Genomic DNA, 14,499 nt, shown 5'->3' with positions numbered 1-14,499 from the left:
GTATAAACTAGCTGGTTCATGTGAATATTTCGTATTATCAATTGAAACTTGTTAACCGAAACAACTTTCTGCTAGAATTGCTCACCTGAAGAATTTAATAACATATTAGCAATACTTCTAAACTAAATTTGTATATAAAAATAAATTAATATTAAATTCAACTGAACGTATTATCGTAGTGTTACATTATGGATAAACGGTAAGCCATCGCTGCAGATCAAATATGGTTTGTTTGTTTTGAATTTCGCGCAAAGCTACAAAATTAATATCTGTGCCAGCGGTGCCCAATGTGACGGTCAGTCCCAATATTTGTTGGTAAAATAACAGCCCAAGAGTTGGCGGTGGGTGGTGATAACTAGCCGCCTTCCCTCTAGTTTTACAGTGCTAAGTTAGGGACTGCTAGCGCAGATAGCCCTCTTGTAGCTTTGCGCGAAATTCAAACACAAGCGGACATATCTGTTAAATTCACCACTGCCTAAAGGACCAACCTTGCTGCAAGTGTATACATTAGGTCAGTTTGTTATACTTGCGAACTTAATGGAGTTCATCAGTGCAGAATTTCCAATCACACACAGATATATACTCCTAATTATTAATGAAGGAGTGCGGCCAGAGACTGCAATGACAGGCGCTCTCTGCAATCTGTGACTAGTTTCTCTACAAGTAGCAACTGGACATGCTTGGTAAGGGGTTATCTGAGGGTTATAGTAGAACACTAGAAGAGTGTGTCGAGTACATATGTGCATAACGTAATGATGTCCAGTTTATTACATAATGTTACACATTAATATTTAGATGAAATAACTGCATATTTGGTCATTCTTTTTTGATTGGCGGGTTCAAAATTCCCTGTAAAATGATACAGTTAACATAAAAAGAGTCTTCCCTTTTTAGTTTCGCTAGATGTTTTACACTTTATTGTTGGATTTCATACTATATATAATCTGATGATATAAATAGGTACGTTGTAATAGGAAATGCTTACGAGTTGTATCTAAGAAAAGCTGATCTTGTGGAGAGAGTGGTCCAAGGTATAAAATACGATGCTTCTGCGAACGTTTTGCTGTAGAAAATAATATGTTTCCGAAACCCCTAGAACTGTTTTCACAATATATATTCTCTTTGTAGCTGACCAGTCAGAAAAGAAAAGGATAATAAAGTGCAGTTTTCTTTTCATGTAACAAGGTTAAGGTCAAGTAGGACACAATGTAGCTATCCACTGTAGCAACAGATGAACACCTTGAGCAGTCTGTTTGTTTGCTTATAGTTAAGCACGAAGCTACACAATGGGTTATCTGTGCTTTGTCCACCACGGGTATCAAAACCCAGTTTCTAGCACTGTAAGTCCGCAAATATAACCGCTGTGCCACTGGTGGAGAGGAAGGCTTGATTAGTCAAGTCATAAAAAGGATCACCTCAAATTCAATTCTTCAAATGCTCTCAACAATGTTTAGTATGTTATAAGATCAGAATTTTGTAGATAAGGAATGCATACTATGGGAGAGTGAGATATGTGGTATTTGCATACTACAATGTTTTGAATTCAATTTGTTTTGTGCCATATCACCGCTCTTTAGCGTGATAAACATTACAGTTTAATACTTTGTGATATTTTAATATTCTTAGCTTACTGGAAATAAAAGTTTATTTCAATTCTTCAAATGCTCTCAACAATGTTTAGTATGTTATAAGATCAGAATTTTGTAGATAAGGAATGCATACTACGGGAGAGTGAGATATGTGGTATTTGCATACTACAATGTTTTGAATTCAATTTGTTTTGTGCCATATCACCGCTCTTTAGCGTGATAAACATTACATGTTTAATACTTTGTGATATTTTAATATTCTTAGCTTACTGGAAATAAACTTTTATTTCCTTTTTTTTTCTTTTCTTTTGGGGAAGCTTATAGTGAAATATTGTATCTGTTAAAGTAATTTGAACAGATCTTTATAATGCAAAAAGCAATTTAACACACACATACATACTTACATCTTAACAAATACATCTCAATTTGCTCCCGAAATTAAGAGCCATTGATTTGTGTTTCCGGTTTGAGTTAATTAAACTTTTTAAAGGGATTTATATATTTCAATTAAAATTAACCTTATACGCTCTCCCAATAAGTAAACAGATATCCATGCAAAAAATAACGTTCACTTAAATAAATAAACATTAAATAAAGAGAAAGGATACATCATTATCAGTAGTATTCACTTACATTATTTAAGGCAGACACTTGGTTACATGTAATATTTACAATATCTGAAATTTGAATCTGTGATAATGTACTCCTGATGATGTAGTCTCCAGAAGTTGGTAATTTTGAACACTTTCACTGGAAACAATCAATGATGGATTTGGTATGTTCAATAGGGTTAATACAAAGCAATAGAAGGAGAAGAATACTTGATCTTGAAATCGTAATTTTATAACTCAGGCTGAATGAATAAGAATCCCATCTTGAATAAAACACTACCTTTTCTGAGAGGATCGTCAGTGGAGTAAATGGGTAAAAGGCTTCGCATTGTTAACTATGATTATTGTGCTGCACCGTAATTTAAATAGTACTTTATTTTGTGTGGAATTTTACCAAACTGAGGTACATACACTATGAACTTATTGAGGAAGAGATTACCCCAGAAGACAGGATGTCGTGGTAATATCTGCGATGTTCAGTGTAACCTGGAATGAGGACTTACTCTGCTTTTGTAGCTTATGCTCTGAAAATAACTTGTGGTGATATTGGGGCATATTTGCACCTGTCTTGCAACAGAGTTCGTTCTGTAGGTTTTGAGCATCTGGAATTTGCAGAAACTGTTGATATTCGATGTGACTTGAACTGCATTTTCTCTCCCTTCTTTGTTGATAGTGTTATTTCAAGTGCTCTGAAAATTTCTTATTTTTACTTTGACTGATCATTCACGGTCCATTTATGTGACATCATGAAAATATATTTGATTATATGTATTTTATGGCCTTTTCTTTGTCCCCTGCTGGTACAGTGGTAAGTCTACGCATTTACAACGCTAAAATCAGTGGTTCGATTCCCCTTGGTGGACTTGGTAGATAGCTCGATGTGGCTTTGTTATAAGAAAACAAACAAAGCTTTTACTATTATTTATGCGTCAGTATTATTTGGACATGACGTCAGAGATATGGTCGATTTGTATTGTCGGGGTTGTTCACTTATTAGTAGGCTATACATATTTAATTTAAAAATATTCCAAACGTGCGGTTTTATCCATTTACAATTGAATAAATGTTTCTTATTTGAAACTTTTAAAGCCTTTAAACATGATCTAAAATTTTATAAATACGAGTTTTGAGCAGAACAAAAATGTGTTTCGTGTCCAAGTGATAAAGCACTTCAAGGTTCTTGTTTATTTAAAACAAAATATTTTCCTGAAGATTGGAATTATGTCAACATCATGCCTATTTCTATATGATGGATTAAACACTTTTTTTTTTTTTACCTTTTGTAGTTTGATTTTATTAAAAACAGTGGCTAAACAGCAGTTGAGACTTTTCCTTTCAATGTACTGTTATTGGCTGTTTTTAATATTTTAATTTAGACATTTTGTATTATTTATTAAAGTTACCTTTGATATGGCCCCCCTCAGTGGCTCAGCGGTATGTCTGCGGACTTACAACGCTAAAAACCGGGTTTCGATACTCGTGGTGGGCAAAGCACAGATAGCTCATTGTGTAGCTCTATGCTTAACTTGAAACAAACAAACTTGCTCCACTGTGACTCAACGGTAAGTCTCACAGCTTACATTTCTAAAATTAGGGTTTCGATACCAGCGATTGGCAGAACACAAAGAGCCCATTGTGTAGCTTTACGTTTAATACAAAACAGAATTCAAACTTCCTATGTTCACCAATTTCTAATGAAGTAGAAATTGCTTTTCTTTATTTGACACGTTACATCAATTTTCTTAGTGTTGTAACATTCAAATATTCACATTTCGCAATAACACGTGTTACTGTATTTTATGTTACGGGTTGAAATATTCTTATTGTAGAAAGAAAAGGAAAGTGTTCAAATATCATTAATGTCACACGTATTTCTTTTTATTTTATTCTGATGTTTGTTTGAATTTCGCGCAAAGCTACACTGGGGCTATCTGGGCTCGCCATATCTAATTTAGCGGTGAAAGACTACAAGAAAGATAGCTAGTCGCCACTGTCAACTCCTGGGCTACTTTTTACAAAGAGTACTGGGATTGGTCGTAACATTATTATGCCCCCACGGTTGAAAGGGCGAGAATGTGTGGTGTGACGGAGATTCGAACCCGCGACCCTCAGATTACAAGTCGAGCGCCTTAACCACGTAATATTTTATTAACATGTTCTTACAGCTTGCTCTTTCGTTAATATTTGCTTGGCCATTCAACCAAAAAAAAAAATTGTCCTTATTCTATACATGTTACAGAAATTCGTTATATATATATTTATTACAAATATTAGAAATTAATATATTGAACATTACTTACCCATCATTTGTGTATTGTTGAAACTGTAGTCAATAAATAGTACTGAATTGTATTTAAAATATTATAAAGTTAGGTTGCTCATGTCTTTAATTCGGTCCTGACCTTTAGTGGGACTTTTAAACCTACGGTCAATGACATGTTAATGTTCTGTTGTTTCAAAGTTATTTTAGACTATGTAGTTATAACAGAGTTTTGGTCTTGATCGATTCCAGTCTCTAGTGGAGTGTGACGACGTTTCGACTTTTACAGAAACCGAAACGTTGTCCCACGAGGAATAAGCAGGAGCAGTTCATTAAAAAAGTCCAAACTCTATTTCACTATTTTACCACGAGAACAGACGTCGGATGGTGTTTAAATATCAGCAGAACTTTTCTTCAAATATGTTGTCGTTATGTGGTGTTAAATTCATTGTGATATAAAAACGATAAGGCATAGCGAGCCAGATAACACAACTATTATATATTGAATGGTCATTGAAATCTACTCGAAGGTAAGTTTGGGAGTTATAACGCTAAAAATAGATATTTGATTCTCGCGTCGGTAACTGCGTAAATAATCATTATGTGGCTTTGTGTTAAACTAATCAAGGCACCATTTGAATGATTAGAAGTTAAAATTTGTTGCTTATTAGAAAAAAAAAGCATATAAGTAACATAACTTAAAACTAACGAATTGATGACTTCATGTTACTTAAGTATTGCAAAATAGAACTACAATAAATTATATTTTTACACAGCTTTTTAACAGTGTTTAATTCAGGAACGCTAAACACAGCACCTATAGGCTCTAGTGTTTAATTCAGGAACGCTAACTACAGCACCTATAGGTTCTACTGTTTAATTCAGGAATACGAACTACAGCACCTGCAGGCTCTAGTGTTTAATTCATGAATGTTAACTACAGCACCTATAGGCTCTAGTGTTTAATTCGGGAATACGAACTACAGCACCTACAGGCTCTAGTGTTTAATTCAGGAATACGAACTACAGGACCTACAGGTTCTAGACTAATTTATTTCATAGTTTCATTTCAATACCGCCGAAGGAAACCCGGCAGTCTACATCAATAACACTATGTAACAAATTTTTTACTTTTTCTTGTTCCTGGGCAGAAAGTCTTATTTCCTAATTGCTTATGCCTAAAGTAAAATGAAAAGACCTATTTTTTTATTTTTTTATTCAAACTTTGCTTTTGTAACCTGGGAGTGTATAACGAAAACATGATGAGAGATTATATTTGGGGATTGATACGTGAAAGTGATTTACATTACAGTCGAAAATCTCAAAAAACTACTCATTTCTTAACACTTTTGTTCATTTTTGTATAACTTTAGTATAAATACATGTAAATCTTGATTCATATGTTGTTTTATTCAGACCTTATGTAAATGAAAATGTGCAAATTTGCCAGTTTTTACATAGAAAATAGTTTAATTTCTAAATTTCATTATCCAGGTCACTAAAGCAAAGTTTGAAGGGAATAATGGTCATTTTCTGTACTTTTACAACATAAGCAATTGAGAAATAACACATACTATCCAGGAACAAAATTTGTGTTACATAGTACAATCTAATCCATAATTGAAAAATAAATATTACCTCCATACTAATTTAATACACCATACAGTTTTAGTGTTTTATTTCTCTACCTATTCATTGGTAAATACAGTGTAATAGTTTTCTGGTGTTTTTTTAATATCAATAAGCAGTGCTGTAAATACACGACGGCTGAATAAATACATGGTACGTGTATGGTAAAGTATGAAAATACGATGGATGAAAATGTACAAACACGTGCGCTGAAAGACTGTTATAGATAAGAATTATCAAAATGTTAGATCGACAGTATTGTCTGAGTTGTAGTATTATTTAAGTTTACAATGAAGCCAGTAGAGTGTAAGATGTAATATAGATTTTAAAAACACGTGTAAGGTTTTATTTGTCATTTGGCATGTGGGCTCCAAGACTATTGCGCGTTCGATATAAAACAACCAATCAATACATGTCGGTCGATTCATCATCAAGTAGTGAAAGAAGAGACTTTAACGACTAGATATAGGATAGTTAGTCATCGCCACGTGTTTACGTGTTTAACCCTTTCTTTTCTGTAAAATGCAGTAGGTGCACTTGTGTATTCTGGTGCCTTGCATAGTGAGCTGCGATACACAATAGGTATTAGTGCAGGAGAGGAGAGAGGGGGGGGGGTTGTTATTTGGACAAGCTCTCATTTCTTTCCCCGATCAAAACCTGTAAATATTTACCGACCCTGTCTCTTCACTTTAGATCACAGTTTGTTTAAATATTTAAATATTTCGTTAGAGATTAAAATACTCCAAAGCACAGATTAGGATTGAAATAAACGCTTGGTTTTTACACATTAACTATTTCATCATTTTTGTTGAATATTTCCTTTTATAAAAATACTTCTGTGTTTCACAACAACTTGAGTACAGCTTTCAAACCAATAGAACTGTTTCTATTATGTAATTGTGGTTAACTTTTTGTGTCTGTAACATGGTGAATACACATACAAATTCCACATCTGTAGCTATTTGTTTAATGTAAACCACTCCACCTAACAACAATAGGTACGGTTTTCAGTGAGGCAGCATTAGAAACACAGTCTTTCCCTACATTTTGTCATTAGAAGTAAACAAAAATCTAAAAAAAAAGTACTTTTCAACTCACACACAAAGAAATTTGTTTTAACCTAAGATAACAATGACACCACTGTCCTTAAAGTAAATGTTTCCATGTGTATAATTATTAATAAACACTAACTATTTGGAGTTTGATCTACGCTGTGAACATTGCGCAGATAGCCCATCTATACAGCTTTGAGCTAAAAGAGAAACGAACAAACAATTTTGTATGAAGGTTTCCTCCCAAATGGATTTATTTTGCCGAATATGTTTTTTACATAACAGTTGTAAAATATACTCGGATCCAGATTTAACAACAGCAACAACAAAACATGCATATTTCATATAATTTTTATGCATACGCTGTAAAAGTCTCGGATTTATAAGATTATACGAGTACAACATGAAATGAATAGTTTGTTTGTTTTTGAATTTCGCGCAAAGCTACACGAGGGCTGTCTGCGCTAGCCGTGCCTAATTTAGCAGTGTAAGACTAGAGGGAAGGCAGCTAGTCATCACCACCCACCACCAACTCTTGGGCTACTCTTTTACCAACGAAAAGTGGGATTGACCGTAACATTATAACGCTCCCACGGCTGAAAGGGAGAGCATGTTTGGTGCGAGTGGGATTCGAACCCGCGACCCTCAGATTACGAGTCGAACGCCTTAATCCACCTGGCCTGAAATAAATATGTTACAAAACTGAATGAATAGGATAAAGCACTCTGTACATGAATAGAGGGACCATCTTATCATTTCTAAGAGCCGAATATGATCTCGACCAACGAGTGCATAAAAGAGGCTTAACTAAAAATGCCACAAACAGTTTAGTAAAGTTCAAAATATTACAACCATAATATATACTACACAAATGCATGTGTTTTTCTTTAAAATGTTGATAATTGAACTATTAAATGTTAGTAACGAGATAACTGACTACTGTCACAATCTAATGAATTAATTATAATTTTAATATCTAGATATAAAATATGGCGAAGCCTGATCAACTTCAATGATAAATTGTTTGTTTGTTTTGTGTTTTTGAATTTCGCGCAAAGCTACTCGAGGGCTATCTGTGCTACCCGTCCCTAATTTAGTAGTGTAAGACTAGAGGGAAGGCAGCTAGTCATCGCCACCCACCGCCAACTCTTGAGCTACTTTTTTTACCAACGAATAGTGGGATTGATCGTAACATTATAATGCCCTTACGGCTGAAAGGGTGGGCATGTTTGATGCGACTGGGATTCGAACCCGCGAACGATGACCCGCGATAAATGATGTGTCTCTTAACTAGCAATCACAGTTTGACTCGGGACTGTCGACTGTTTTAACATTTTACGTGTGGTTAGAGCATTCGATTTAAAACATCTTTGGATAACATTATCGAACACCTTAACCAAACATGATCGCCCTTTTAGCCGGGTAGGCGTTATAAGGTGCTGGTCAATCCCATATTTTTTTAGGAAAGAGTAATCCAAGAGTTGGCTGTTGGTTGAGTTGACTAGTTGCCTTCCTTCTAGTATGTCGCTTTAAAATTAGGGAATGCTAGCGCAGGTAACCCTCGAGGAGCTTCGCGAGAAATCCAGCAACCAAGTAATACACATGGTTAGGCTAGGACCTGTCCAGTTGTTTTTAGAAAGAATTGCGAGCTTTTAAATAACATCATCATGGAGGTCCACGGAAATGTTTCAGGTGGGCAAAGTAGTATGAAATTGGGAAATGAATAAAAAAAATCATATACATATACTGAATCAATAAAGGAAAAATTATGTTTCTCATTTTCCAGTGGGGGGCGATTGCCTCTACCCCATACGGACACCCTTGGATATTATAATTGGGACTTAAAGATTCACAACCATATTCACGTGCGTCTTACTGTTTCACACCAGTAGACAATAGTATCCACCCCAGTAGTGACAAAACAACACATTTGATATACTCTTAACATAAACCTGGCATTGTGTTTCCATCATCACTTTGGAGGAAACCAAGCCTGTCCTTATTTTATCCAACAATTGTGGGACTATTAAAAAAACATCACCTCTGTTAAAATCTTGTTAGGTCCGGCATGGCCAGGTGGTTAAGGCACTAGACGCGTAATCTGAGGGTCGCAGGTTCGAATTTCCGTCACACCAAACATGCTCATCCTTTCAGCCATGGGGGCATTATAATGTCACGGTCAATCCCACTATTCGTTAGTAAAAGAGTAGCCCAAGAGTTGGCGGTGGATGGCGATGACTAACTGCCTTCCTTAAGTCTTACATTGCAAAATTTAGAACGGATAGCGCAGATAGCCCTCGCGTATCTTTGCGCGAAATTCAAACCAAACAATCAAATCTTGTTCTTCTTAACAATGTTGCCTTAGTTATATTTTCATACACTTTTAGTTATAGTGAATGCAAGTTAGTATTGGTGTCATAACTGAAGATACATTTACCATTTTAATTGTTCTACAGCATACATTTTATGCTTATTTGGTTAAATTTATGAACACATTGTGCTGTTCCATCTAAAGTGTATAGTTCGTTCGTGAAGGGTGAGCAAATATTCCGAATTCACCATTTTTAAGCAATTTTCTGTGAAGATCCGTCCACTTCAGGGTTGTGGTTTTCTCCTGTTTCTTTCAACTTGTTTTCTAGGTCTCTAATATAATTAATCGCCATGCGTAACGTTTCAACTTTACTTAATCTGCGATCACGCAGTGGCAAATGGTTTCTGAGACGTTCAAAACCGTCATTGACACTTCGAACACGCAGTCGCTCTCTTTCGTTTCTTCGACATATGAAAGATGGTTCCAGCCAATATTCGTAATTTGAGTAAGGATTTGGAAGTGGGATTTTACAAATAGGAGAGAAGGGGTCGGGCTTCTGTGGAACGTTAGGACTTATCGGTTTCAGCTGGTGTTGCTCTAACACTTTATTTATATCATTATCAATTTCACGCCTAATCAATGGTGCCGAGGTTTCAGTGTTGGAGGGAGCCAGCAGATCAAACATTGAAAAATGATGAAATCCCTCTATGCTTATATCTTCGGTGTCGTCCATTGCAGCTAATATATCTGACTGAAGACTCAGAGGTGACAACAAGGTGTATTCGGGACACGGTGAGTTTATTGAAGATGCCATAATGACGAAGAAATTCCTTTCCGAAAGCTACAATTTATAAAATGAAAATTATTTGTGTGAGCAAACAGGTCAAAACACGTTATAACACTATGAAAATAATTATATTAATGTTTGGTAACAGTTTCAATTTTTATATGTATACCACTGAATGTTGTAACTACGCCCCCTGTGAAAAACTAGTTAAAAATGTAACTTTTATCAGTGTAATAAAAGTTAAAACAAAAACATTTTACACAGTTAAATAATAACTTCTGGTTAACTTGCACGATTGTTATACATTAAAGCACAAGAATATAACAATTCGAGCTGTTTGACTTCCACTTCCACTACATGGGAAGAAAACAAAACACGAAAAAACGTACTGTTACACATCACCAGAGCTTTTCAATGGGCTAGTTGTGCTGTGCTCCACAGGTATCAAAACTCGATTTTAAATGTTATACAATGTCCTTTAATAAATCAACACTTCTTATATAATAAGCATCTCGAAGACAAATCTTGAGATTTATATCTTGAGATATATATTACATCCCAAATCTCATTTTATTTGAATTTTGTTTTAACTACTCATGTGGAACTTATGTGTACTTATGCACGTTATCAAATAATGGAAGACGTGATGTCCTATTACGTTTGTATCAAAAGTTACTAGCCCCCTACCCAGTGGCATAGCAGTATATCTGCAGACTCACACCTCTACAAACCGGGTTTCGATACCCGTGGTGAGTAGAGCACTAACAGCCAGTTGTATAGCTTTGTGTTTAATTCCAAACAAACAAAAGTTACTTGTTTTTGACTCGAACAACGCACATAATTCAAGTAGAATTTGAATGGAAGAGCTAGATTCGTAGAGAGTATACAAGATGATAGACAGGGGCAGCGCTCGTACGCTGGGAGGGGGGCTAAGAAGGAATAATTTTGGAACTCCTTATTCCTCCCTCAACAACACTAATTGCGGTTTTTCTAAAATGCAAAAGAACAACAACAAAAAAAAACGTCAATACAATTAACATATTAAGACAACATCCTTGTAAAAGTACAGTAGCATATTTTCTTTTAGATGGAATAAGTTTTAGTTGTAGAAGGTTATATTTGCAACTTCGTGTAGGAGTGGGTGGTATAAAACATTATAAGCTGCGGGAACAGTTGGATTTATATAGAAATTGAGTATCTTTTTTCAGCAAATATATTGTTTTAGTTGATAATATCATCTTAGAATTAACATTATTTTTAAGATGCCCTTTAAAACCATCCATCTTTTTTCCCCCTTTTTAAGAAAAGCATCTAAATACTTTCCCATCATATTCACAAAGGGGTCTTATTTTAAGGTGGGTTTTAAAATACACTTTTCCCTTCAATGTGAAGTGTTTCAGATATCGTATTTCCTTGGTCATGGATATATTTTGCATGATGACATACTGTGACATTAATTTTGAATAACGTGAATCTTTAACAAAAATATGTCTGTATCATAGATACAAAACACATGTCGGTAGCAGTAACATTAATATTGGTCAGTACACTATGATTAACTGTCTTTAACCACAAGGACTCGACCTTTGACCTATGACTTATACTCTTGCCCCCTGGGGCCGAATCTATATAAATTGGATCATCAGAACCCTCATCATCATCAGATAACCCCACCCGCGCCGATAGCTCAGCGGGATGTCTGAAAGCGTATAATTCTAAGCATCTGGTTTCGATACCGGCAGTGGGCAGAGCACAGATAGCTCCACATAAAACTTTACTCTTAGCAACAAACAAGCGAAAGCAATATATTCACATATGTTTAAAAATAACTTTCTGGTGTTTGGTAAATCTTAGTATAGATTTTATACGTTGAAAGTGTGGGGAAATTATACATGTAGGGATAAGTCAAGCAATTTGTAACTTACATGAAACCGAAGAATTCGCACAAGCACATATCAATGACTCAGTATTCTTTCAGTGTATTTTATAAACAGATATCTCTCTTCTGACTCCCTCTATCCTCACGGTTGCCAGATGTAAGCTAGAAGACTTATAACACTAAAATTCGGGGTTCTAATCTTACGCTGCGTGTCTAACAACAAAACCTCGTTTCCCATGGTATATAGTATTAGTAACCGTAATAATTTTCAACTTGTTAAATAAAATGAAAGATAATCACACAGAAGTCAATAAATCTTAAAGGATAAAAGTTTCCATTTTCTAATTACGGTTTGGTTTTTGAATTTCGGGCAAAGTTACTCGAGGGCTATCTGCGCTAGCCGTCCCTAACTTAGCAGTGTAAGACTAGAAAGAAGGCAGTTAGTCATCACCACCTATGGGCCCGGCATGGCCAAGCGCGTGAGGCGTGCGACTCGTAATCTGAGGGTTGCGGGTTCGTGCCCGCGTTGCGCTAAACATGCTCGCCCTCCCAGCCGTGGGGGCGTATAATGTGACGGTCAATCCCACTATTCGTTGGTAAAAGAGTAGCTCAAGAGTTGGCGGTGGGTGGTGATGACTAGCTGCCTTCCCTCTAGTCTTACACTGCTAAATTCGGGACGGCTAGCACAGATAGCCCTCGAATAGCTTTGTGCGAAATTCCAAAACAAAAAAACAAAAATCACCACATACCGCCAACTCTTGGGCTACTCTTTTACCAACGAATGATGGGGTTGACGGCTGAAAGGGCGAGCATGTTTGGTGTGACGAGGATTCGAACCCGTGACCCTTGGATTACGAGTTGAATGCCTTAACCCCCGGAGCTCATGACGTTAAAAGACTGTTTTCATGCTAAAATTTGTATAATACACGAAACAAAGGGACATTTTTTCACATACTTTAATTAGTGCATTGAACAATTATTTTTATCTCCTGTTTTGCTCTTATTTATTCTTACTTTAATATATTTTCAACATTTTAGTTAAAAGTGGCACTTCGATACCAACAACTTCTATTATAAAACACGTTCCAGTTAATTCTAATTTCAGACTCTATATACATAACACTGAAGAAAAAAAAAGAGGCATTACTCACCACAGACTACAAAACAATCCCCTGATTAATATAAACTAAACACTCATCCGTTAATATACACGATGGTCGCGTACGTCTGTTGCACTATATTTAATTCGTTTCGTTAATGCTCTTAGACCACAGTATTTGGTCGTATCTGAGCGTATCTAAGGGACTTAACAGTGCAGTCTCTGCTATATTTCTGTTCTAATGACAAGATGAAATCAATGGTGCCCGTAACACATTTACAACCTTAGAAAAAGTTGGGGTATATGCTTCACCTGTTTCAAAACAAACTCACTTTTTTATTTTTTTTATAACCAAGTGACTGGTATCCCTTTCAATACAGAGAGCTCAAAACGACCTTCATAGTTACTTGTAACGCATTTCTTGTAAGTTCAGGTGGCGGCCATGCACTCACAGATTATGTGTCATACGAGTTTCCTATTAACACAACTGCACACACATACATCATTCACCGATGCCACGCCTTCTTTCAGTGACGTAAAACCTCCATGAATAAGAGACAACAAAAATTAAAGGTTTTTATAGTTCACATTTAAGTAACATTAGAGGGATAGAACCACCTATAGGCTCGGAATGGGTCCATTGAAATAGTTACTTAGTAACCCTCCTTACTCATCCAGAATTTTTTTGGGGAAGAGCATGGATAAACCTAGAGAGAAGGGTGGGGTTAGTATGGGAAAATTCTGTAGTAATTGGCATTTAAAATCCGAGAATGAACTAACCTTAAAGGCTTAAATAACATGTACTTTTGTAACTGTACGTTACGGTCATGTGGTTACTGAGTCTCTTTCTTATGCTTGAACACACCTTAGGACTGGATAACAGACGTCTATGTGTTGATTTTTGCTTACCAGGCCGATCTCCCGACAACGAACTTGTACGATAATTGACGTTAAATCCGGGAGAAAGTGTAGGCTTTCCGATCGGACTTAGAATAAAAGACTAGTGTTAATTTAAACATCAACGTAGACGAATTTGTTGAATATCAAGAGACAAAGACAGATGACGCTGAAGTGCATCTTTGGTGTTAACACGCTATACACAGATGATTCATTGTTTTTTGTTCATTCCTAATTTTTTAAAAAAAAACTCTTCAACATAAGATATATAAAATTATCTCATTTGGGATGAAGAAAATTTATTAAAATTTATTTTCTCTGGTATTTACGAAACAAGGGATAATGTATGTAAAGAGAATCGAATTAATAAATTAGAATACAATAA

General features: G+C 35.7%; 1 protein-coding gene across 2 annotated transcripts; it reads right to left on the bottom strand.

Annotated features, from left to right (window-relative positions):
• Positions 1-7,364: 7,364 nt before the first annotated feature.
• Positions 7,365-13,481, bottom strand: LOC143239175 (uncharacterized). Of its 2 annotated transcripts, XM_076480042.1 has the most exons (3): positions 13,270-13,481; positions 12,868-13,026; positions 7,365-10,293 (listed from the first exon to the last, which is right to left on the bottom strand). In XM_076480042.1, exon 3 carries the CDS (start codon positions 10,264-10,266, stop codon positions 9,706-9,708), a length of 561 nt encoding a protein of 186 aa, XP_076336157.1. In that variant the 5' UTR covers positions 10,267-10,293; positions 12,868-13,026; positions 13,270-13,481; the 3' UTR covers positions 7,365-9,705. The 2 variants fall into 2 exon arrangements, with proteins under 2 accessions (XP_076336157.1, XP_076336156.1); XM_076480041.1 differs by lacking the exon at positions 12,868-13,026 and having other exon boundaries at positions 13,270-13,478.
• Positions 13,482-14,499: the final 1,018 nt, after the last annotated feature.

The sequence above is a fragment of the Tachypleus tridentatus genome, chromosome 13 (genome assembly GCF_004210375.1).
Source record: "Tachypleus tridentatus isolate NWPU-2018 chromosome 13, ASM421037v1, whole genome shotgun sequence".
Lineage (NCBI taxonomy): Eukaryota > Metazoa > Arthropoda > Merostomata > Xiphosura > Limulidae > Tachypleus > Tachypleus tridentatus.
This window is presented reverse-complemented; position numbering and strand designations above follow the sequence as displayed.